This window comes from Amphiura filiformis, chromosome 17, assembly GCF_039555335.1.
Source record: "Amphiura filiformis chromosome 17, Afil_fr2py, whole genome shotgun sequence".
Lineage (NCBI taxonomy): Eukaryota > Metazoa > Echinodermata > Ophiuroidea > Amphilepidida > Amphiuridae > Amphiura > Amphiura filiformis.
Genome location: NC_092644.1, coordinates 49,062,262 through 49,089,324, shown reverse-complemented (window position 1 = coordinate 49,089,324; position 27,063 = coordinate 49,062,262). Strand labels below are relative to the sequence as shown.

The following is a 27,063-nucleotide window of genomic DNA, read 5'->3' as shown; positions in this document are numbered from 1 at the left end:
TCACATCAATGCAATGCATTTTTTTTTAAAGTTTCTTCAACTTTTATACACAAGTGCACCACAGCATCTTTTATGAGATATCCAAATACAGCAAAGTAAGCCTGAATTGTGGTCAAAAGTAAAAACAAATGGTTCATTTAGAGAATAAGCGATAGAATTTTTTATTTTGCCTATCCTCTATCCGTGTGATAGAGCGACAGGCAGGTCCAATATTTTGAGTAGTGGATGCCGGCGCAGCCGTATCCACTACGATAAAAATATTGGACCTGCCTGTCGCTCATCATAGGTAGAGGATAGGCAAAATTAAAATTCCTATCGTTTATTCTCATTCTTAGTCAGTTAAATATTATTTTAATAACTGTAAACAATTTTTTAAAGCAAAAACTAAGTTACCGTCATAAAAACTCCCCTTATTATAAAATGAACGAAACTTGTTTACAACTTTAAGTATTCTGTTGCGCGTACTGCTAAGCGCGTTGGCGTATTCGCACTAGTCTACGCATCCAGCGTGATACATACGCCGCATCTCTACACGCGGCGTTACGGATTATCAAGACGCATGATGACGTGGGGTCGTCTACGGCCTGATAGACGGCACCCAAAATCATGCGATTGTCCAATCAGAAATGTGTCTACGAACTAGACCACTCCCACTGACTAAGAATATATTCTGACCAATATGTTTTAACTTTTTCTCAAACCATCATGAACCACAATGGTGACATTCCCAACAATTCCCATTAATCATAATGCAAAACCACAGAAAATGCCACTTCTTTTTTAGCAAGTATTGCCTGATCTTCCACACAAGGAGTGCGAATTTCAAATGGGGTATGCATGGTTGACCACACAATCTACATCCCTGTGTTGACAATAAGGCCCTGTATCCATAGGCTGTTCCCTTGTGGTGTGTGCCCTTGTTCCGTGTTCACTTGTTCCCATGTGACTTGCCACACAGACAACGAACCTTTGTTTTGCTTAGTGGCCACTAAGGTTCGTTGTCTGTGTGGCAGGTCACATGTGAACACGGAACAAGGGCACATGCCACAAGGGAACAGCCTATGGATACGAGGCCTAAAGGTCATGTCTTCCATAAGGGGTGTATGGGTTTCAACTGGAATAGCCCATTGTGATTGCAATAAATACAGATCACTACCATTATTATCTTAAATGTAGTCTTTGATACATTAACAATGACTCGGGAATTTTTGTAAAGTTTATGACCGCAAAAATTAAGCCACTGTTTACCCTGTTAGCAGATGTTTAGTTTAGAATGGAAACAAACACCATTATCAAAAATAAAGTCTGAAGTCTATATGTAAATCTAAATCATTTTTGTCAAGTAAAATACCAGCACTGTAAACAGATTGGGCTATTCTGTGATAAAATTCTCTGTATGCATGTGGAACACATGACCTTAATCTTGCACACATGGGGTAGATTTTAAATTGAGTCACCTATTCAGGACACAGCTTTCAGGTAACCCCATATGGAATTCACACTTCCTATATGGAAGTTTAAGGTCATGTCTTCCATAAGAGGTTTAATGGTATCAACTGGAATAGCCATGGTTTTTATTCAAGGTGTCAATTAAATAATATATGATAACCTCGAGCTATAGGTATAATATTAAAATAAATTGTTGCTATATGAAGTCAATATTTTGTCTTCCACATGAGGAGCCTGCTAGAGGATTATGCTCTTTACCAACTAATGACAAAAGACTGGGACATCCACACACCTCTTAGGTAGCCTACATTCAACAATTGCTAGGGTATGATGAAGGCATTCAAGCAGAACGGATAGCCATACTTGCCAAAGATCTTTGTGCATAGAGATATCCACATGACCTCTATAAAATATAAAGATTTTATATAAAGATATAAAGTTTTGTTTTTTAGTCAAGTCATAATAACCTCTCAAACTTTCTCAGAAGATAACCCCGGAAGATAACCATCATTTCAATTGAATCAAATTAATGAGCATCATTCAGTTAAAAAGAAAATACATTATAATCGCAACATTCTTTAACAATGTTCTATAAACATTTCCATGTGATTCAAAAGTGTACTTCTATGTTGTAATTGATCAAGAACATTGAAATAATGATAATTGATTCATTGCTTGATTGCATCATGTATGACAATCCAATATGGTGGATTTTTTTAATTCATTGATCATGGAATCAAATGTCGGTTCAAAGCAGTTTCAAATACATGCAAAGGCTGAAAGAATGTCCTTAAATGTATTCAGTACAAAGCAGCATGATTCACATTTTAATCAATTCTAAGTATGTTGTCACATGATGTATTTTCCAAATTTAAATTTCATCACATTTCAATTGACTGTCAAGAAGAAACCAGGAAAAGTGATCCTGCCCAGCTGCATGATTCTAACTCAGGTTTATGATACTGCACATGAACCATATGAGCTCAAACTCTTGTGGCTAAAATGAGTCAGATGCAAGTCTTGTTAGCTTGAAGGCTAATGGTTTGAATTCTTTTGCGGATCACTTTCTTGTTACATCTTACATGACAGCCCAACTGCTGAAACCTTTTCAAATTTAGTCATCAAAGCCATATGGTATGAATACATCATCTCCTGGTCTGGTCATTTCCATAAGCTGCTGCATTTATTGGTCGGTAAAGTTGGCTGGATCGTTTTTCTACAAATGCTGTCATGCCTTCTTTACGATCATCCTGTTAAAATGAGAAAAGAAAATATGACAAGATTTGATAGGAAGTGTGTAATTTATAACCTTCAATGGCGAGTCGGTGCGAATTTCATTTTCATTTGCTCAAAGCGCTGGCGTACACATCCGGTGGGGGGCGGCACTTCAATATTGAATGGATATAGGTGTAGGGCTGACACTTTCACAACAAGTGGCATTCGGTGAGAGCAAAATGTAAAAAATATGGGGTCATTGGGTGAGAGCATAATTTTTGGCATTCAGTGAGAGCAAAGTGTAAAAAATATATGGGGTCATTGGGTGAGAACATCACCTTTCTCTTTAAAATGGAAACAGCCAAAACAGTGCCACAGAAATGGCAGAAATTTTAAACATTGAATTTCTAGTTCTAAATGGCTTCAAATTTCTTTGTTTTTTTCAAAATAAGTAACAAAATCAATGATAAATGGAAAGTTGCTGTTCAAATTGAAAAATAAGGGTCTTTGGGTGACAGATCAAATTGAAAAATAGTGGGTCTTCGGTTGACAGAGCAGGTGTTCGTAAACAAATATGGGGTCTTTGGGTGACAGCAACGCTAAAAAAGGGGGTCTTTAACAGCCCTACATACGCGTCACCTCTGATGTGGGAGTGTCCCCCCGGATACACTTGCATAAGTTACAGGACTATATTTACACACAACATTAAAGCACTTGTATAATAATCTGAGCTATACATTGTTGCATATTGTTTTGTATCATGTTTAATTCCTTCATTTTGTAAAATATATATTTGTTATATTCTTATTATCATGTTTATGTAAAAATCAGGTCTTCCAGGGAGACCAGTACATTTGTATTGATGGAATTTCCTAAATAAATAACGAATAAATAAATAAATTGAGTTCTATTGTTTCATGGTGTTTTTTGCTAGGAACAAAAAAAATATCTAAAACCATGCTAAATGTTATTTACTGTCCCAAATTTAATATTTTAACAACTCATTAATTCAAAAGGTGACACTATTAAATCCTACAGTCAATCATTGTTAGATAATGTATAAACATTCCCATTTCATTTCACCTGGTATTTCATAGCCAAAATTATTTGAAAATAAATATTAATACTTATATCCAGCATATTCTGAGATACCCTATATACAAATTCTGAACTCCATTTGCCAAAAGTTTATGCAATTCTTTTATTCTTTCCCGACAACAGCATATTAAATATTTCACTTTCACATGGTGCAGTGGTTAGAGCGCTAGACTTCTAAAATCCTGATTTTGTCGCCCCAGTTTAAAACCGGGGACCACCTATTCTTTTCCCAATGTTTTAAACAATTTATTGGCATAAATCAAGGATAACATAATTTTAAACATCCATCTACTTTCTGTATCTTCCTGTCCCATAATAAGCAATGGTTAAGAGAAAAAGTGTGTGACTTAACAATTATTTGACCCCTGATGAGCTAAAATATTTTGGCAACGCTTACAAGCATCCTCAATATTACACAACACTCTCCCCTTTAAGAATAATAGAGAGATTGCGATTTCCAAACGTACATATCGAACGTACATGGAATCAATTCAAAATCACTCTCCTGTGACGGGATTTTGAATACATTCCATGTACGTTCGATGCTATGTTCTGAAATCGCAATGTCTTTATTAAGTGACATGTACTTACCGTTGCAAATGATGCATAGAATAACCTCTTCTCATTGTTGAGTCCTTCTGTAAGTGAGACCTCATATGCTGTGTTGACTGCCTCCTTTGCCATCTGCACAACTATCTTGGAATTGCCGCTGATTTTCTCTGCAAGTTTGATGGCTTCATCCACAACTTGATCTGCTGGGAATACCTTGCTAACCAAACCTGGAAGCAGATGAAATACAAACATTATCAACAACTTGATCTATTGGCAATACCTTGCTAACCAAACCTGGAAGCAGATGAAATACAAATGTTATCAACAACTTGATCTATTGGCAATACCTTGCTTACCAAACCTGGAAGCAGATGAAATACAAACATCATTAATAACAATAATTTATTGCTATAAAGAGCATTATATTATAATCAGAAAGTTCAAAGTTTGAGAAACATCCAATAAGCCTTTTCGAGATATAGCATACACAATAGGAGGGCAGTCTGCAATATGGGTAAAACCCTGCAAATTCACTGAAAAAGACTTTGCCCATTTCGTGCAGTGCCATCCTATTGTGTCCACCATATCTCAAAAAGGCTAATGGATATTGCACAGTATGGGAAAAATTGCAAAAATGCAAATGAACGAGACTAGAAAATACATCCAAAAACCAATATAATAGAACATATTAATTGGAAACCTATTATTTGAAACTATTAAGAACAACTAATTTATATCAATCTAGCATTGGGCTATTCCAGTTGAAATCCTCAGCCCCGAATGCTACAACAAAAGGCCGACCGTAAGTTATAAGGGCCATAAATTATGGGGTGGAGCCCAAAATGTGAAGTGTATCATGGCAAAACATATTATGTTGATGTAAAAATGTATTTCCTACCTTAAATAGTATTTTTATAGAATTTATGTATGACTGACATAAAACAAATATTAACTGTCTTAAATTTATGTAACATTTGGTCAACATAAACTGCTCAAATAAAGAAAGTCCGCAGTCATATAACCCGTCCAACACCAAAACCTGAGCTTGTTATGACAATTTGATTGATACGGTCGTGTGCAGAATCTTGTTAGCTCCATTCTGATACCAAATTTGCTACCAAACACTCAAAGGTGACAAAGATTGATGCCAGTTTATGGCATTTGGTGCATTTTCAAAAGTTGCAAATCAAAATGAAGCACGCAGTCGAAATTGCTTGGCGTGGCAATATGGTCAAGCTTGCTTGCCCACGATGGGCCCATGTCGACTGTCCCAAGTGCGCGCTTTATTCAATTGTTAATTTAAAACGCATGGATTGCTACAATGCTTTACTGATGAATACTAGGGCACAATGCGATCGATATGACCTAGCGGTTGTTTCGGGCTATGTTAATGGTTGCGCTCTGCCATTCTCCTCTACAGGTCTGCCTGATCCGTTTTTAATTTGCAACTTTTGAAAATGCACCAAATCTCATATACTGGTATCAATCTCTGTGAATTTAGCGTTTTTGGCAGCAAATTTGGTATCAAATTGCAGCTAACAAGATTTTGAACACGATCGTTTCAATCAAATTGTCATAACAAGATTAGGTTTTGGTGTAGGACAGGTTACATGACTGCGGACTTTCTTTATTTGAGCAGTTTATAATCACTCAGAGAAAAATGCATTGGTTCATTCCATGTGACGTTCCGGCTCATGGAATGGTACAATCCATCTTTCACCCTGGGATTATATTTCAACCATCACACTTATAGACAATGAATATTTGTGTAACATGGATACAGCCCCATATGGGCCCAAAGGCCTGAAACACTAAAACAAAAAGGCCATCCTGTAGGGAGGGTGGTGGTGTGGGTGTAAATATGCCTACCTGCTTCTTTAAGCCCGGTCTTTAGCATCTTATGCATTCCAGTGGCGTACCGTGGCCGCCCCAACCCCGGGGGGGCTGAAGAAAATTCAATTTTGCCGCCCCTTCCTCAACAGCCCGAAAATGTTGACCCAATTTTTTTTCTCGATCGTTTGAAAAAGTGAAGAGGAAAAAAAAAAAAAAAAAAAAGAAAAAAAAAGGCTTTTCAGGCGCTAGCGCCCTAAAAGCAGCACTTTTTGATGTAAAGTACCATTTTTTCAAAATTTTGTAGGCTTTATCAAATTTTTCCGCCCTTAGCACGCACAACTTTTCTTCTTTCTGGCAATGGTTCTACTTTCAAAGTAATGATAATTACGATGTTAAATATTTTCTACTAGATGGAAAACATATATATTGTTGATAGAACGTTAGGTTACATTTTTGATAAATTCAGTAAAAGTTATATCAAGCGCGCTTGGACATTAAGAACAGAAATAATTAACTCAAGCAAGTAATTACAATTATGAAGTTGACACTTATTCATGAATGGCCTAAATGTACATACATATGACATGTTTAATTTTATATCTGTAAATAATTCTTGTGTTTTTGATGGAGACCTTGTACTTCCACTTATTTTGTGATGGTTATTATCTTTTATATGATGTGGCAACTCCATGGCTTTGGATTTGCCAATCACCTGGGTGTGTGGGCGTGGTTGGGGTATGTGGGTATACCTATGCCTACCTGCTTCTTTAGCATCTTGTGCATTCATTCTGTCCCCTGTTAGTACCATCTCCATGGCTTTGGATTTGCCAATCACCTGGGTGTGTACGGGGGGAGGGGTGGGTGTGTGTGGTGTGGTGGGTATGTGGGTATACCTATGCCTACCTGCTTCTTTAGCATCTTGTGCATTCATTCTGTCCCCTGTTAGTACCATCTCCATGGCTTTACATTTGCCAATAGCCTGGGTGTGTGGGTGGGGGTAGGGGCAGTTGTGTGTGGGTATACCTATGCCTACCTGCTTCTTTAGCATCTTGTGCATTCATTCTGTCCCCAGTTAGTACCATCTCCATGGCTTTTGATTTGCCAATAGCGTGTGTCAGTCTCTGGGTTCCACCAGCACCTGGATTGGAATAGATTCATTATATAATTATTCAAAATGCACATGTATTATCCCCAGGGTATTATCTGCATACATTACTTCTGTATAAACCATAGAGATTAAATCCCAAGCCATGTTTGCTCATAGAGGACAAAATAGTGTATCCAGATTATTTGGCCACACACCCGACAAACACTGATTTAAAGTGCATTGTCGTTTGCTTCTGCATGTAACGCATTGTGCCACTAAGTGCTGCATGCACCCGGGCAAGCACCAGGGTGTGATCCTGGGGGGGGGGGGGCATTGAACTTAAACATTGGTTTCTGCACACCAATGAGGACAGGGCAAAGTTTAATGCAGAGGTGCAAAAATTCTGAAGCTAGGGAAATAAACTAAATTTTCAGTAACAGTATGACCACTTCCATTTCCACCTATTGGCCATGGGCAGGGCATACATATTTTAGCTGGCATCATATAGCAAAATGTTATGGTACACATTGTAAACAGAATGCTATACCATTTGGAGGTTACATATAGCAGTTCTTGCAATGCCAAAGGCATCACTTGACCCTTGAAAACCATATACAACTAAAACATGCCAATGTCTTAGGTCATGCTCTGCTTCTAATTAAGTTCTGCCTTTTTTTTTGCATTTTCGTACCTTCCTGGATGTTTGTCATTGTGATGAACTTACCCGGTATAGTTCCTAGTAGTATTTCAGGTTGTCCAAACTGTGCTTTTTCACCTGCATAAATAATATCACACATCATGGCCATTTCACATCCACCACCCAACTGGAAAAAAAGATGATTTCAGTTATCAATAATTTGAACAGCACTACACATAGACCAATAAAAGTTTAACAAATACTACTTACATGTTTGCTGTGCCATTCCAATTGACCAAAATACCCCCCTGTGCATGACATGACATTTTAAATCTTCTTCACAAGGAGTGTAGATTTCAAATGGAGTAGCCCATTAAGGTAACCCCATTTGAAATTGTGTGGATGTCTTCCATACGGATATGGATTTCAACTGGAATAGCCCAGTGCTGATCATCAGTGAACTACATGTAAAACCTTCTTAATTTCTTTCTTTTCCCCACCTTTTTTCTACACCATTCAATTAATATGGTACTTATTTGCAAATCCAAATCTCACTCATACAGGCTGCATCAACAAAAAATATTATTGATACCCATCAGTTTCCAGTGATTATGGACATGACTGCCACATCAAAATGCAATGCAGGATCCAAATAATTTGTTGATAAATGTCATGATCAAAACAATAAATTATGGTCATTTCAAGAAACCCACTGTTCCATTTTGGAAGAAGCCGGCTTTTTAATATACACCAAACCAAAAGTGATTGGTAACATACTAGCAATTACCTTGATACAGCCTGTACAGTCAGTAGTCGCTACTGGAAAATACATGTGCTATAAAACGGGATATTTTCGCTAGCAGTTCATGATTTAGAGTACAAAGAGAGACATTTTCACAAATGTTATTTTCGCGATTGCCAAGTCCTGCCCTATACTTGAACTACATTGTTGCATATATTTGTGAGGTGTTATTTTCGCGGTTGGAGCTCCAATCACGAAATTAAACCCCCTTGAAAATTTCCCTTTTACAGATCAAGGGTACAGTACATCAAATTGTACAATATTCTAAAATATAATCTCTGTCATCATGTATAGCCCCTCTCACTGTAAAGTATGCAGAGATTGACTCATTAACATTATTATCCATTGTATCAATGGTCATTTATGTATTTTGTAAAAATATCTATTGTATCATACTTATGATTCTTATCATGCATTACTATGCAGTATATTATGCATCCATCATATCAAACATTTAAAATGTACTCTGCCATCACTATAAGAGAATTAGAAATATTGTTATTATACTATTTTGTCATTATGTTATTATATTATTATATTATAATATTATTATATTATCATTACATTATTATGTTCTTATAATATTATATTAAAAACATTAAAAATTTTATATTTGCTGTCATGTATTACTACATGTATGTTATATTTTGATAGTACATGTATGTATTATTCACTGAGCGTGTTTGTAGAGAGCCAGCTTATCAGTTGTTAGGCGCTTATCACTGTAGAAGTACTTCAAGATCAATTGCCATTGCAGTGTGGTATTTCCGTGATAAACTAGTACAAGCACGCTCGTAATATCATTATGCATTTAAAGTGTATTTTGGTCAATCATACATAGTAATGTTATTCTAATTTAATTATATTGATTTAATTGTTACTGCCTAAATGTATTGAGATTTATTTATATACCAATGACTCTTGTTTACATTTAATTTTATTACTTTGTTGAGCTATTAGTATCACTTGTATATGTTGATGATTGATGAAAATAAAATATGAATGAATGAATGAATGTTGAATGGATGAATGATAAATTAAGTTGTGTCCTGCTATAATATTTTGCAGTAAAACTTTGATGAGCGCATACTACCGTGATGTTGCAAAGTCAGTGCTAACAACACGTACGGTGCAAGTTCATTCATAAATTTCCACTCGGCAACAGCAGGTCGCCTCAGCAGCCAATCAGAGGCAAGTACGTTTCAAAACAGTAGATGCGTGATGTACGCTTAAAATACATGTACACTCTCATCAAAGGTTTACTGCAAAATATAGTACTTTTTGTGCCATACCCAATAGTAGTAAGTTGCTGATTTACACATGGCAAGGTGGGATATAGCAGCACTCAATTTTCTAAAAGCAAAAGTCAGCAGACAATATTTCAAGATGAACTGCCTAGATTATAATTCAAATTACTTACAGCAAAACCATTTACAACAGCAATAGTTGGTTTCTTGGTGCGCTTGAGCCTGTCCCAATGTGCTAAGAAGCTACCGCTATAAACCTCTTGGAAAGATTTGTTCTGCATTTCTTTAATGTCTGCACCAGCTGTAAGCAAAGGGAAAATAGCGTCGAAACTTGTTACCTGATACAGAGAGATTAGACCTGAGTCCTGAGACATAATACACAGAGAGCAAAAGTATACCTTCAGCAACAAGCTTGAAATAGAATGGCAATTTGCATATATATCTTTAGGCTTGAGCATTACAAAGGTTTACATTGCATTTCATGTACACATTACAGTGGCGTAACGTGGCCGCTCCTTCCCCGGGGGGCTGAAGAAAATTTAATTTTGCCGCCCCTTCCTCAACCTGAGACGAATATACTTAGGTGTATTCTTCTCAGCCTCAACAGCCCGAAAAGGTTAACCCAATTTTTTTTCCGTGGTTTGAAAAGTGAAGAGCAAAAAAAAAAAAAACACGCAGCTAGCGCCCTAAAATGTATAATTTTTTCACAATTTTTTTGCTTTTTCAAATTTTCCGCCTTTTTTACTTTCCTAATTGTTTTTGCCGCCCCTTCTTCTTCTGCCGCCCTTCTTTTGCCGCCTTCTTCTTCCGCCGCCTTTGTTTTTTGCACCTGCCTTTGACCCCCGGGCTGGCGCCTCAAAGCCCCCCAAAATATGTGCATGCATTATGTGCAGAATGCAAACAAGTCCTCACTTAAAATCAAATAATTTTGCCCTCCATAACACCCATAGTTTGGTCCAGAGACAGGCAAAATTAACGCCTGTGATATATGCTTTTAAGCTTCAAAGTAATACTTGAATAAGTTCTGTGAACTCAAAACAAGGCCAGACTAGTAATAATAAATCGAGGCTATAGACTATAGCAATAGCTACATGTATTTGAACTGACTAAAAACCCAGAAGGGGCAGAGTACTGGTTTATGTTTTCAGGGTTAATTGTTAACAGGCAGTTTGGGTGAAAATGACAGGCACTTGTAAAATCCTAGCTAAGACCCGACACACGCCCCTTCACTGTCCCCCTCCCCTTTGCCTCCTCTGAAAAAGGTAGCTGCTACCTAGATGACTTATGCGGCCAAAAATCATGGAATTCTGTAGCTTTATTAGACCACTACGGATCAAAATGTTAACAATCCAAAGTTACACCCTTTACTGTGAAAATGACCATATCTAAAGCTCTTTTGATTATATCCTGAGGTTGAAAGTTAGCCAATCAGGGACACTTTAACAAAGACAGTTAACTACATTGTTTCTTACCTGCAAATGCCTTTTCACTGCCAGTGAGTACAACACAGCCAATAGTTTTATCAGCTTCAAAGTCATTGAGAGCCTGTTCTACTTCCAGCATCAATTCATCACACAATGCATTCAATGCCTTGGGTCGGTTGAGCTGAATGAACCCTACGTTTGCTTTCTCTCCTTTTGTGTCTACCAAGATATTTTTGTATCCACCTGATGAAAAATAATAATATCATGTTTTTAATATGCGAACTCAAAATGGAGTTACTTACATTGTAGTACCGATCGATTTGATTTTCCCACTATTCATCAAATGGTACCTTTTGTTCAGGAACCCGACTTGTTTGAACGCCTATGTACACTGCGCCAAATCAGGCAATGCAAAAGATCTTTGCAAAATGGTAGTCACTACCGGTATCTCACTCGTTGCATAGATCTGTTAATTCAGCTTTTACATAAATTTACATTACGGTACAAAAAAAAAAAAAAAGCGCAGTCATTTATAGTGCGCTACGCACAGGCACAACGCCTAGACGTTGATCCACAAGCCTCAGCACACTTTACAGATAAACAATACAACACTTTACAAATAAACAATACCAACATAGTGTACGATGGCAATATCAACCTTACTTGAGAACTCTAGCTTCGAATTTGCACACGATAGTTTTATACGCATTCGATGCTAGAGTGCATTTTTTTTCGGTCGGACAGCGCTGCTAGCTGCTGCAATTTTTTGCACCAGAGATTATTTATTCTGTTAATGCTGAAATTTGACATTGTGGCGACTTTGAAGGCACACATACATGCAGCAGAGTCTCAGACCAGAGACTTCTCGAGGAATGAATGCCCCGCCCCCCGGACTGGGATGCTGAGTCATGTGCATCACTGCACAGTGCAACTGAGCTGTGACTGTGTAATTAATAACTTTTTAAATAAGCTTACCTGCTGAAGACATGCATCTTGTCAGAGCGTACCTCCCCGTCATTGCCGGCGTCAAAGCAGCATGGTTAACACTGGCTGTCATCAATGCTTTGCCGCATACTGACAGGCATTTTGAAACACGGAAAGCCATCTCTTTTGCAGAATTTCACACAATCTACAGGACACACACGTTGAACAAACAACACTGATTGACTGGATCACTGGATCGTTTTCACGGATTTTGTAGTCTTGTCGCAAGCTGGAACAGTGAGAGCAGTGTCATCACAAACTTACGAAGCATGGAGCAAAGTCTAACAAACACGAACTCCGTCCAGTTTAGGAACTTGCAACCTTTAATTGACCTTTAGCAAAAAGACTATTCCATTATTTTAATGTAGGGAGAATTTTGTTAATTCACTGATTTTCGCCATTTAAGAAAATATATTAAAGCATTATAATTCTTAAAATTTTAATGAAATTGTAACAAAAATAATATTTACTACTAAGTTGATGTTGATAAACTTTTAATTTTTGTTTTTGGTAAACTTGTCAAAGAAAAAAAAATTCTATAGTTTTCAAAAGCCGCCTAATAAGATTGAACGACTCCAAGGCCGGAGGTCAGGACCCAAAATGGATGCAATCTGTTGACTTTTCTGAGAGTGAACGCCTACAAAAGAACAGATTTCTTGGAATTCACAATGAATCTAGGACCAGAAAACCCTTTTAATAACAAACTGCTTTATGCAGGTTTCAATCAAGACCATGGTAAGTATTTGTTTCATTAATCATGAAAGAAAAGATAACATAAACATGCATGCTACACGAATGATCAAATTGCCCAATTCATGGACATGGATTAATGATTTCCATGATGATGTTCATGATGTTGTACTTGTAACTTCAACTGTAAGTTATAGCTGAGACGAATATACCTTTAGATATATTCGTCTCAGGTTATAGGCATATACAATTACACGAATCATGAATACATGTTTATAGACTCTAGCCACAATAGGTCTATATATTACTAGTAATATTATATTGTAATGATTTTATTCAGGGTGTGGTATAATAAAATCAGCATGATCAGGGTTCGATTTTAAACTTTGAAAAACTTGCGTAGCAATTTTAAACAAAAATATCATTTAGGTGATGATGTTCTTATAATAATAGCATATGTTTACATTGTAAAATATTGCTATCAAGCTGATATTTGTGTAGCAGGTTCAGTCAATCAATCAATCAGATTTATTTTATTTCCATCAAAAATTACAACAAAATACAATAATTATAAAAAGAACAACACGATGGAGGAGGTACAACGATAAGCGAAGCCTGTAAATGCTGCACCCACTGTATAATTAAATTACACAAATTAAAACAGAACAAAAACAAAACGAGGATCTGTAGCCAAAAAAATTTAAACACAAATATAATTCATGAATCAATCAATTTAAATATAATATTGTACTATAATCATGAGTATTTAACATTAACATAGAGTAAATTACAACCACTGATATAAAGCATAAAAGTAGGGTGGCCACAATGCTAGCTATTGTGTGTACCCCTGCCTACATACACAAATGTATGGTGAAAATTTAACAGATTCTGCAGCAGTTGGAAAACTTTTGGGCATTTTGAATTCCATATAATTTGTCTCCTAGTAACTTCTGTGCAAACCCGACTACCTAATTAGATAGAAAATATTCTGCTTGTAATGAAGGTGAATATAGCATTTTTGTACGGTCACGCATAAAAAAGTTACGCACAAAATAATTTTTTGTCATCAAATAAAACTATTTTCCCAAAGATGTACAATTATGCTATATTCAGTTTTACAATCTAGACCCTCAGAGCAAAATCCTGTGCAAAAATCAGACAATTTGGTTGTGTAGTTTAGGAAATACAGGCCTTTGAAGGTCAAAATAGGCACATAATAGTGCCCTCAATGGTGAAAATCACATATATTTACCTTAAAAGTCCTGGCAAAAGAGTTATTTTTGTCATTTCAGCCATTTTAAAAATGTTGTAAAGAAGCAAATATAGCAATTATGACCCTGGATTTTTAATATTTGCATAAATGAACATTAAATAAACAAAAACAATACATCTAATGCCTTCTTTGGCTTTATTCCCACAATTCTCGCTCCGTGAATATGCAAATTTATGACAAAATCAGGATTTTCCTAAAAATGGGGTAAAAATGGCCAATTTTGTGAATCTTTAAAAGGCTGTATCTTCGCAACGGATTGTCTGATTGAGTTGATTCAAGAGGTTTTTTAAATCATTTTGCAGCAGGAACAATCGTGACAGAAAAAGTAATTCCAGGGGTGGGTTTGAAATTTTCATGTGACCACCCTAATAAAAGCAATGATAAACAACTTTGAGATGACATATTAAGTGGAGGCAATGATTTAGTAGAATGATTAACAGAAATATCACACTATAATAATGAAGCAAAACATGCTTGGATCTACTTGTCATTCAGTAAGGCATGTACTCCTCTCTTAAAGAGAGAAATGTTGGTAGCCTGTCTAATCTCATAAGGTATTTGATTCCAAATTTTTGGACCATTGGAGACAACAGTACTTAATTGTTTTGTGCAGTTGGTAAAATGCTTATTTCTAGTATTATAACTGTGAATATCCTTAAGACTCTTAAACATAGCATCAAATGATTTTGGTAACATACCTAAATGATACCTTGGGTATACTTATACATAAAAATAGACAACTCTTTCTTGTACATATCAAATATATCAAGAACATTGTATTTATCAAAAAGTGGTCTTTAATGGCTTAAATACGGACTATGAGATATTATTCTTAAAGCTCTTTTTTGTAGCTTAAATAATTTGTTAAGATATGCCTTGTTTTCATTTCCCCAAAGTAAAATACCGTAATTAAAATAGGGTACAACTAATGAACAGTAAAGGTTATAATACAAAGTTTGTTCGGGTAAATAATGCTTCACCTTGTTCAAAACGCCAATATTTCGAGAAGACACATTACAAATATTAACAATCTGTTTCTTCCAAGAAAGATTTTCATCAATAGTTAGACCCAGGAATTTGGCTTCTTTAACACGCGCCAGTTTACAACCATCTAAAGATATTACAATATTATTGTCATTGATTTCCTTGGTTTTGGACACAGTACCCAAAAACATGAGATTTGTCTTTTTTGCATTGAGTGAAAGTTTGTTAGCTTTGAACCAGTTAATTACCTCCCTCAGCTCATTATTAATTACATTACAGAGTTCATTAATATTTTCATGTGAGTAGAAAACAGTGGTATCATCAGCGAATAAAATAAATGATAGTAATTCAGATGTGTGAGCGATGTCATTCATATAGATGATGAAAAGCAGAGGACCCAATATTGATCCTTGTGGAACGCCACATAAAATCGGTTCATAAGATGATACTTCGAATTGTATGACACATATTGTTTTCTCTCAGAAAGATAATTTGAAAACCATTTAGATGTTACTCCTCTAAAACCATACGTTGTCCAAAATGGGGAGCATTTTGCTCCATGGCACAAGTTTAATCGAACCCAGTTAGGCCAGTACAGATGATGTGTGATTTCCGATGAGCAACATTCATAACCTTAATAATATACACAGCAAGTGCAATTCTATGTCTGGTTCCATACAGCAATACGCAGTATTGCTGTCTGGTAAGCAGGTACGAATAATTCCGTGTGAATTCAGACGTCGGAGCAGGTCAAACACAGGGGACTAGCCTACATCCCGTATCCTACTATCACTCAAACAAGCATGAAAACTGCGATGCGGATATAGTATCATCACAGGGACTGAGAAATGCAACATTTTCGATGTTTGTACCGGGAATTTCAGACACGAAGACTCATGGAGATTTCTGCAAATTCGTCCCAAAGGTAACCAAAGGGTTGGGGATCGATTTTTAACTATCACTAAATGTTTCGAATTGCGGTCGGCCAAAAAGTAGACAGTTTCGGGGACTGTAATTGGTGTAGATGTCACATTTTGAACAGTGAGCAATAAGTGACCAATTTCATGCTCAGCACAAGTGTTTATCTTTACTCAGGGTAGTGCAATCCAATCAAAATGTATTGATTGCCTATTGGCGCACTAATTGCATGGTCATAAATACTCACAATGACTCCTGACGCGTTTAATACAATGACTTCTGCGTGCACGCGCGTGCGTGTATATGACTATACGCTAAGAGCGTTACATGGCAACACACACGACTACGCGTGATTGGTAGCTCTTGTCGGCATGAAATACATGTAGGTAATAACAATATTTAAAACTAGTTATATTTAACAGCGTTAAATATGACATAAAATCAGGCCGTTGCAACTCATATACTAGCGCAATACAACAAGGTGGCGACAGCGTCGGCTTTCCCTGTGTATTACCCTGCACTGAAATGGCGTCCGATGGCGTCACCAACAGGCACCAAATTGATTCACGGGCGGCGCCATATTGGAAAAGTAAAGAAAAATGCTGCTGCCACCACGATAGTACTAAAAGCTACCTAAAAAAATATGTGTAGTGCTGTGGAGACTTACGTTAACATGATGTCATGAATATGCTAATTACAGAAAAATGCTGCTGCCACCTACGTCCACATGTTCCAAGTGTTGACGTCGCTGACCTCACATCGACGAACAGAGTTGCAAGTCCATCGCACTTCGTGCTCTATTCTTCGTCCATGATAAAATGACATAAAATGCCATTTTGATTTGTTCAAAATATCAGAGACAATGGTAATGAATGACAATAATAACTTTGCCCCATCTATTTTAAGTTCATTGTGTGAAATTGTTGGGTTTTGTTTTGGGCCTCCGTATTTTTCCTTGGGAGCTACCACAACACGCTACGCGCGCACCGACCCTTCAAATTGCATAATTCGTCCTACATTTTGGGCTAAAATAGTCTGAAATTGAATTTTTTCATGCTTGGCGTGCAAATGTTCTTGTAGAATTGGAACAAAACAAGTTGACAGCAAATGTTCCATTCTATATTATTGGGCAATTGTTTTGATGCCCATGTCCTATATGTACATGTAAGTTGTAATTCTGTGTTATTTTGTAATTGACAGGTTGTTTTGCTTGTGGTATGGAGAATGGTTTCCGTGTGTACAATGCAGATCCATTGAGAGAGAAAGAGAGGCAAGGTAAGTCTATTCACAATCTGTGTGTTTCTACTGGGGAACGGTTGGCGGGTAATGTGGTTTAGTTTAGAGTGTTACAGGTTAATGTGCTCAGTGGAAACAGATCGGTTCATAGTGATGCGATGTGGACACCCGGCAAACGTGATCCACATGAGGTAGACCATGTGGTGTGACACCCGGTATTTCTGTCAGTGGAAACACAACGGTTAACGGTTGCTGGGTGTTGAACTTCTATTATGTACATTTTATGTATCATATCGTGACCTTAAAAGCAGCTCAGGGTCAGGAAAATATTTTCAGTACTTCCGGTACTCCCCACAACCCTTATTTTAAGCATCAGTAGAAACGTGCTGGTTGTTGCCTGAATCGGATTGTGGGTTACCAGGTAATACCAGGTAAAAATACAGAGTGCTCAGTGTAAAGACGCAGAATGAGTGGTACTTTTGATATTCTTAAGTCAAAAGATTCTGCTTATGGTAAATACTGGATAATCTCCACGACACAGGATGTATAATGCAGGGGCAACTGAGCAGACGAAAATGAATTAGTAATGAAGTGTGCCCCCTTGATGACATCATCTACATGTATCTTTAAGTTTTAAAAGTGCCTGCAATTTGGATTTTTCTCCATTTATTGGCCAATTATTGATTATTTGTGGCATTTTTAATGTCAGCTGCAAAAGACTATTTAGGAGTATCAACTTTTTATGGGAGTCTTTGTGGTTCGAAATTTCATGCCAAAATTCCTCTTGGGTGTATCATCACATCACAAATTAACTTTTCAATTGATACTAATAATTGATATTTTAACTGTTTAAAACTTACAGTTTTATTTTGATGACAAACTTTCATCCTCTTAGATTTTACTGATGGTGGCATTGGTCATGTAGAGATGTTGTTTAGATGTAACTATCTGGCCCTGGTTGGAGGCGGCAAAACTCCCAACTACCCTCCGAATAAAGGTAAGATAACAACATGTAACATGAGTCCTAGTCAAATAAAGTTGGGGTCTAAGGGCAGGGCAATTAGGCTATTCCAGATCCAAACATTTTCATTCTTAAAGTGGAAAAGATGTGGAAGCTTTTTGAATTTCAAACAAAATTGTTTATTTATAGGGTAAATTGTGTAAAATGCAACTGGATTTTATATCAATTTCATCCATTTTCAGCTGGAATTTCACAAATTTCAACAATTTGCAGCTGGAATTTCAAGTAAAACTAGCAAGATTTTCCAGCTGGATTGACCTTAAGATGCAACTGGAGATGGCAGCGAAATCTTCCACAGAGGGTGTGGATTTTAAATGGAATAGTCCATGTATTCCTTAAGTTATTATCCAATTTCATGGAATCTGTTGAAAATAGCCCATTGAATAGTCAAAAAAGTATTTTGAGCCCATAGAACTGTATAAGTTATTATGACCTGGTCTGTTTGAGTCTAGGTTGTGGTCTGGTGCATTGAGTCCTTAATTCTCATAATGAATATCTGTCGGCATTTTGGGGAGTTTTATTGCAATGATGCTCCCAAAGTTGTTTTTAAAGCTTATATTAGGCAGTGCTGTGGATCTGAATTGCTGGACTAAAATGTCATAATCAAGCTGGAATGCCCTCTAACAAAGCGTTTAAATGCACAATGTATAAAATGTCAGCTCTGTAAAAAGATAGTAATACCATAAAATTTTGAGGCAGCCTCACAAATGTGGATAGGTTGAAGAAAAAAGTGGCTATGGATTGATTCTGTATATTGCCAGTGTAAATTGCATCCGCTCTGGCCCATACGCAAAAGTTTTGTAAGTGAAGGGAGCAAACAAATCATGTTTTTTATGCTTTTTTTGTTCACATTGCTCCCCCTTGAAATGCATTGTTTTGTAGCCTCTAGAAAAATCAAAATACTGGCATCTTTTTGATCAAACTGTCCAGGAAAATGGAATCCTAGTTCAAACAAATCTGAAAATTTGTGATGTTGTATTTCTTTGCAGTGATGATTTGGGATGATTTGAAGAAGAAACCTGTCATAGAATTAGAATTTACAAGTGAAGTGCGGGCAGTCAGGTTACGTAGGGATAGGTAGGTATCAAATAGGGTAGACTATGTTTTGAATCACCCCAAGTTTGGTAGTGATGTCAATGCTTTTTCGAGATTGCACCACAATTGTGCCAACAAACCACCCTTATAGGCATGCATCTACCCTCTGCATGATTAACTTTACATGTGCGGTTCGATACTGCGACCAGTAAAATTCACACATTGCTACCAAACTTGAGATGAACCAAATTTTAGGGAAAACAGACTCTGCCATGTTTGTGGAAACAAAATTAAAGGGAATCTATCTGTGTTCACAGGCTGGAGTAACCTCCACAATGAGTCTTGTAACCTTCCCAGCATTAACTAAAGCCAGTACCCATTTGCACATCTGGATGAGGGAGGTAATAGGGGTGAAGAGCCTTGCACAAGTGCACAACACATTTACACTGCTGGGACTCGAACCCACCACCTTGAGCTAGTTCGTGATTATGACTGCTGCCCAACGTGCCACCATGTTTATGTATCATATGATGTACCTTTGGCTTGTGATAATTTTGCTATGCGAGGCCAACTTTGATTTATCACACTTTATTGTCACACTATCTTCTGTAATTTGCATGTGTGTGAATATAGGCCAGATGTTACAACTTAGGATTCCAATTTCACAAATCCACAACATTCACTTGTAATACAAGTGAATGTTGTGGATTTATGAAATTGGAATCCTTTTGAAGGAAATTTAATGATTTGGCAAAAGTTGAATGCCACAAAATTGAGGGTTCGTATCTATCCATACCTAATGTATGGAAGATAATTCTATATATGTCTTTGTGCATCTGGGGGTGTATGTGTGCTGTAGTATTAGTTGGGAATGGCATGTATGACAAGGTAAAGTATAAGTACACATAATTTTCACAATGTTTTGCTTTGTTGTTTTTTTCCCTCACCAACAGGATAGTTGTAGTGTTAGACACAATGATCAAAGTGTACACCTTCACACAAAACCCACAGCAACTTCATGTTTTTGAAACATGCCCCAACCCAAAAGGTAAGAGACATACTGCTAAATCATGGGCTATTCCTTTTGAAATCTACACTCCCCTATGGAAGATTTAGCTAAAGTCTTCCACAGAGGGAGTATGGATTTCAAATAGAATAGACAATTGGATAACTTCCATTTAAAATACTCACTCCAGTTGTGGTAGATATAGGTAAAGCCAATCAAGCCATATTCTGTTAACATTCAACTATTCCTTCATTCCTAAAGATTTAATATGTAGCATTCATACTCATGATAAGTGAAGGATCAAAATGAAATATTCCTGGGGGCGTAGTGAGCGGTAGACAAGGTGGACGAAGTCCAGGGGCCCCAAGGAAAAGGGAAAATGAAATAGAGCTGATAAAGGAGATGTTAAAAGGGCCTGCACTGCTCCTTGTCCATGGGACCTTAAGGCTTTTGCTACACCCCTGGTTATTCCATTTGAAATTCATACACCCCTTTGGAAGACATGACCTTAATCTTCCACACAGGGAGTGTGAATTTCATTTGGGGTTACCTTAATGGATTTCAAATGGAAAAGCGGCTAAAGCCCCAATACTCCATCCATTCATGTCAATTTTATTACTGTGTACTTTTGATATTTAAGCTATAGGTGAAAGAATATGACCACTCAAACAAGCGCATACATATGATTTGAAATTACTTGGTACTCTAGGTCGGTAAACATTCATGAGTAAGATTTAATCTTTCCCTAGGGAAGTCCTTTTCAGCGCAGACATATTTCGTCATCTGCATCACATACTGCTGTATGCCAAAAAAATGTATTATCATATTTCAGCATGCTTCTTTCTTTTATGAATGGTTGTGAGATTGTAATATTGTGACACAAAATTAATATAAAATGTTAATTTTACAATGTATCTCTTCACAATTAGATGTCAATAATACAAAAGGCAGCCTTTTGAGATAGTGTGTGAAGCAGGCAATAATCTATGTGCAATGATTATTATAAATCAACTAAGTCAATAAATATCACGATATTATTTTGATAGCAGCTCCTCACATTCTTTCTTTCACCATTTCAGGTCTATGTGTACTTTGTCCGAATAGTAATAACTCACTTCTTGCATTCCCTGGGAGGCGGACAGGTCAGGTGCAAATTGTTGATCTTGCCAATACAGAGAAAGCGCCTTTAGATATTATGGCACACGAGGGTGTGTTAACTTGTATTACCCTGAATCATCAGGGCACAAAGCTTGCCACTGCATCAGAAAAGGTAAGCATTATTTATATTAATCTGTAATTAAAAAGACTAGTTTGCATCTGATGATCAACTTCCCACAGCTTGTGATTGGTTAGTATCCAGGGTTGCCAAAAGATTTCAGCCCGAATCGCGGGTCAATTAATCGAAAAGTCGCCCAATTTTTCTCTTTACCATTGGTTTCTATGGGGCAGGAAACTATCGAAAGTCGCGGGAGCCAAAGTTGAAAAGTCGCCCAATTTTTTTCTTAAGCATTGGTTTCTATGGGACAGGAAATTGTCAGAAGTCGCGGGAAAAATCTTCAAAAGTCGCCCAATTGGGCTACCAAATCGCGGGTTTGGCAACCCTGTTAGTATCAAGTATCTGAGCCAGTAAAGTGTTTCTATATGTGAGCCAGTAAAGTGTTTCTATATCCGAGCCAGTAAAGTGTTTCTATATCTAAGCCAGTAAAGTGTTCGTAAATCTGAGCCAGGGGGTTAAATTAAGCATCTCAGACTTGAAATGACATCAAAATCTGTTCATATGATTGCCCAAATCAATGCGATATTGACAGTGTATATTTAGCACATCGTTGTATTTTTGAATGAATTGTAAATCAAACAAACTTGTTGCCTCACAACACCAGTGCCATCTTGACTGCCTGAAGATATTGGTGATGTTTATTACATGAGTAACATTTTATTTCGACACTTATTGATTCCTTTCCTTTGATATATAGGGCACATTGATAAGAGTATTTGATACAACGAATGGACAACAACTACAAGAGTTACGAAGAGGATCAGGAAGTGCCCAAATATACTGGTGAGTACCTGGCCAGGGAATAAGTAAGAATGGCAGGGGGCTTCAGCAGTAGTACAGCTTTTGCCAATTATAACCCAAACTAACTATAACAACTGGAATCTCCCACCCCCCCCCAAAAAAAAACCCAGCTTTAATCAGAAAGCTTAAGCTGATGGGTTAGGGTTAGAAACATTGTGTATAGGTCTACAGGAACTTGAGTCTTATTGATTTATTTGTTAAATTGCTACAAGCTATAGGTACAAAAATCTTGAAATGTTGTGTTTAACATCACTTGCCACTCAATATTAAAAACATGCTATAATTGGCTGTCTTGCAGCGACTGTTGACAATTGACTGAATACATTTTTGGATCTGGGTCACCATACTTTATGCCATAGGTGTAGATCCCGGGGAATGGGGGATAAATTCCTCAATATTTTGCCAGGGGAGATGGTCCATACAATCACCCCTCCCCCCAATGTTGATGCCTGAATATGGGTTTCTGGTGTTAAAGTACTGTTTTACATTCCAATCATATACCAGAAGACAGGCCTTCCACTGATGTAATCCTCCTTTACAAATGTATGTTGCGTTCTTTTTTCCTAATGTATTATGAAAGTATTACCTTTTTCATAAGAGGATACTTCCATAAAAAATATTTGGGGATTCCAGAGGAAGGCTGTTGAGTTGGAGCCCTCCAAAGCTTCAAAATGCTTAGTGTCACCATGCTTAGACCCGAAGTGAAGTGCATAAATTTGCTTTTTATTATACACAGTACCTTCTGTGAACTTGCATGGTGGTATTTCCTCTTTGTTAGTTTTTCTTAAACCTTTGGATTAATTAACATACTTCTGTTATGTTTTTTTTGACAGCATTAATTTTAACCAGGATTCTTCCTTACTGTGTGTGTCCAGTGATCATGGCACAGTACATGTGTTTGCAGCAGAAGATCCAAAAAGAAATAAACAATCAACGTAAGTCAGATTCACCAGTTATAAAGTCATGGTTAATATGGGCATCAATAGGGGAATTGCTAGTTGGCAATTATTCATGCTCTGATGAATGATGAAATTAATGGAATGAAACAAAACCAAACACAAAGAAGTAGAGTAGGAGAATCAGGGGTCGCTTGACAAGCTTGTGTGTGATACTCATCGGCCATAGGTGCAATTTGAAATGACTATGGTGCAACTCAAAGTTGCATGGTAGCAGCGGCACTTGAATATTTATCATTAGATTCGATACAGAGTTGTTTTCATTTCCGTTTGCCTGCTGTCAGCAAGGACCTGAACATTACCTTTGCTTGTGATTGATATATTGAACCCTTTTTTTTGATTGCATATTATATTTCAGACTCGCACAGGCCAGCTTCCTGCCCAAGTATTTCAGTTCCAAGTGGAGTTTCTCCAAGTTTCAAGTGCCAGGCAATGCACAGTGTATTTGTGCATTTGGTGCAGATGCCAACTCAGTAGTAGGTAAGATGATGACAAGGTGAAAACAAGAATACCGTATTTCGTCAAATAAACGCCCCCGGGGTGCGTAACATTTTCCCAAAGGGGGGCGTTTATTCAAGGTCAATTTTAGAACGATCATTCCCATTAAAATCATTAGGTAAACTTAAAACTCATGCTAAAATGACGAACTATGAACTGACTTCTGGTTCACTTTCGGGTTTCCAATCCAGATTTTCGCCAAAAAGTGCCGGTATTATTGACCACGTGGGGAACTTGGTAAGCTTACTACACAGATAGCATGGAAATATCGGCATTTTTGAAACATCTTGGTTGAAAAAAATGGTGGGGGGCATTTATTTGAGGGGGGCGACTATTTGACGAAATACGGTATGTGATTTAAAGGAGATTTGAAGGGTATACGTGGTATTGTTGGTCGAAGCAGCCAAAAAAAAAGATTTTCATTATCTGAATCAATATATTATTGAAAAATAACACTTAGGTGTTTTGCAAAAGTTCTTTCTACAAATCATATACTTTGAAAACTTGCTTAATTTATTGTTGTTAATGAGTTATGTACGTTTTACAAAAGTTTTGTTGTTTCAGCCCTCTTTACAGCATAACCACAGGACCTACAAAAGTATATCTGTGATATTTGAATTCTTCTACACGCTCGCTATGAATTGAGCAATGCAATTTTTGCTAAAGGTCTCTACCATTCGCAAAATGCTGTGAATTACATTTTTTTGCTGCTTCGACCAACAATACATCGTATACCCTTAACCAATTTCTCACAACTTCTTGAGTCAGGCATAGCCAGTCCTGTATGCAAGGGGAGCACAACCCAAAAATCCACAAAGGTCCAATTTTTTTTTTCAATAAAAAGGTCCAAAAATGGAAGAAAAATTGACAAAAGGTCCACTTTTGGGTGATAAGGCATTCAAAAGTCAAAAAAAAAAAAAAAAACGCACAATTATCAGGGGGCTTAGATCCATTTTTTTAACAAAATATCTGCACAAGTGCACTTTTCCTTAAAAAAAGGTCCACTTTTGGAAGTCCTGTACCCCTATCCCCCATAAATCTTGAGTACCAGGCCCGTACACTCATCTCGCTTGCATCTGATGTTATGGTAGAGTTGGAAAGATCTTGTATCATTGCAAAGGACCCATCATATTGGCCATTACTGCATTATATATTGTACACATGAGACCTGGCAGCTATTGCAGATAGGACTTTCTTGCTCAACCCCAACCCTGGTTACTCCTTCATGTAATAATACATGGAATTAGGGTTAAGGTTAGGGTTAATTTAGGATTAGGATTAGGAATAGGGTTAGGGTTAGGATTAGGATTAGCTCACATAAAATAATTACATGAAGGATCTACCTAAACCCCTAATTTGAAGGGCCAGATTAATTGGTTGACCAGTCATGTTGTGAACCTCTGTCATTCTTATCAGCAATAATGTGATTTCCTCGATTTGTTTCCTTTACAGCGATATGTGCAGACGGTAGCTATTACAAATTTGTCTTCAACCAGAAAGGGGAGTGCAGTCGTGATAATTACATGCAGTTCCTTGAGATGACTGATGAGAAGATGTGATGCAGGTACCGTTGTCAAGGAGACATCCTCCCTCCTGCCAACAATCAGAACTCAACCTAAGAATCATATTATTTTTAGTCCATGATTTGCTTTGCTATAGCTGTGTGTGTAAGATTTGGGGTATGATTTATAATGTAGATCCAAAGAGTACCTACTCTGCTATGTTTGCCTGGTGCTCACAGAGTGCAAAATAGTGAACCTCCAGATTATTTCGCCATGCGCCCAACAAACTAATAACTTGGACTTGAAGTGCAGGGTTGTTTGCATTTTGCGAGTAACATGTGATGCCAAAAACATGCCAAGCACTTCATTCACAAACTTTTGTAATGCTCATGCTTAAAATTCCTTAGATAATTACGGCAATCATTTCATTTCAGGCTTTAGCTGATAAATGCCAGAGGTACGCTATTTGCCCTCCATGGTCAACAAATCAAATTGGCAGATTCCCCATAGCATTCACACAGGGCAGTTTTGAGTTGGTACTCTTTAGGTCTATAGATATGTACACATGATAAAAATGTGAATCTTGCAGACGGAAATGAAAATCAATAACATATTCAGCATTGATAAGTATGCAGATGCTTATCTGTCTTATAATGGAGGGATACTATAGATGTAAGCCTATATTGTCAAGCAATCCTAATAAATAAATATCACTCTTACATAAATCTTAGACAGCTCATTGGTTGATACAATACAATATTTTTACCATCAACCAATAAAGTTTGATAGTTTTTACCATCTAAACGGTGCTTACCATACATTATGACCCTTCGCACCTTAGCCAGACGTAGTATGCATGTCATGTACATGCTAGCATGACTTGCACATGCATTGTCTCTTTAGACTCGTTGATTTAATTGTGGGTAAATTATTGGTAATATGAATTATGTAACAACAAAAACAAAACAATGTGTAATGTGTTGTCAAATGAGTATGAAATATTCTTGAAAAGAAATAGAATTATGTATGAGTGATATAAAACAAATATTATCAGACTTAAATAGGTAATGGTTTATAGGTTAATAACTACGCATTAGTTATTTGGAGGGCATTGTGAAAAATCTAAACATTTTGCCTTTGGAACCGAGGAATATCCAGAGGTCCAAAGCAAAATGTTTAGATTTTTCACAATGCCTGACATATAAACTGATGCAAAGTTATTAACCGAATTCATAACCGTCACTTTTAACTCATCTCTCAACCAAATCTCAAGATTTTATTCTCCGAAATTTGTTAATTTTTATCAAAACTTATATTTCGCCCTTCGAAAAGTCGAACAGGCTAAAACGGACTTACCCATTACAGCAATGCGCAATCACGCCATGTGCAAATATGGTAGTTGCGTGCACGTGTAGAGTTCCGGCACAACAGATGCGCACTACGCGGAAGTCATTGTACCGTGTAAGCATACGCGGAGGTCTGCGTATATCATCTAACGAGCAATTTAATTGGGACGCACATGTGGCGTGATACGTG

At 37.1% G+C, this 27,063-nt stretch overlaps 2 protein-coding genes across 2 annotated transcripts; one reads left to right on the top strand and one right to left on the bottom strand.

Annotated features, from left to right (window-relative positions):
* Positions 1–668: 668 nt before the first annotated feature.
* LOC140137909 (enoyl-CoA hydratase, mitochondrial-like) lies at positions 669–12,604 on the bottom strand. Its single transcript, XM_072159714.1, has 7 exons — positions 12,320–12,604; positions 11,393–11,587; positions 10,094–10,221; positions 7,959–8,058; positions 7,181–7,285; positions 4,354–4,541; positions 669–2,699 (listed from the first exon to the last, which is right to left on the bottom strand). Exons 1-7 carry the CDS (start codon positions 12,447–12,449, stop codon positions 2,595–2,597), a joined length of 951 nt encoding a protein of 316 aa, XP_072015815.1. The 5' UTR covers positions 12,450–12,604; the 3' UTR covers positions 669–2,594.
* Positions 12,605–12,896: 292 nt separating this feature from the next.
* LOC140137907 (WD repeat domain phosphoinositide-interacting protein 3-like) lies at positions 12,897–26,538 on the top strand. Its single transcript, XM_072159713.1, has 10 exons — positions 12,897–13,063; positions 17,397–17,471; positions 18,328–18,429; positions 19,443–19,530; positions 20,442–20,536; positions 21,574–21,764; positions 22,468–22,553; positions 23,405–23,506; positions 23,886–24,007; positions 25,478–26,538. Exons 1-10 carry the CDS (start codon positions 12,997–12,999, stop codon positions 25,582–25,584), a joined length of 1,035 nt encoding a protein of 344 aa, XP_072015814.1. The 5' UTR covers positions 12,897–12,996; the 3' UTR covers positions 25,585–26,538.
* The last annotated feature ends 525 nt before the right edge of the window (positions 26,539–27,063 follow it).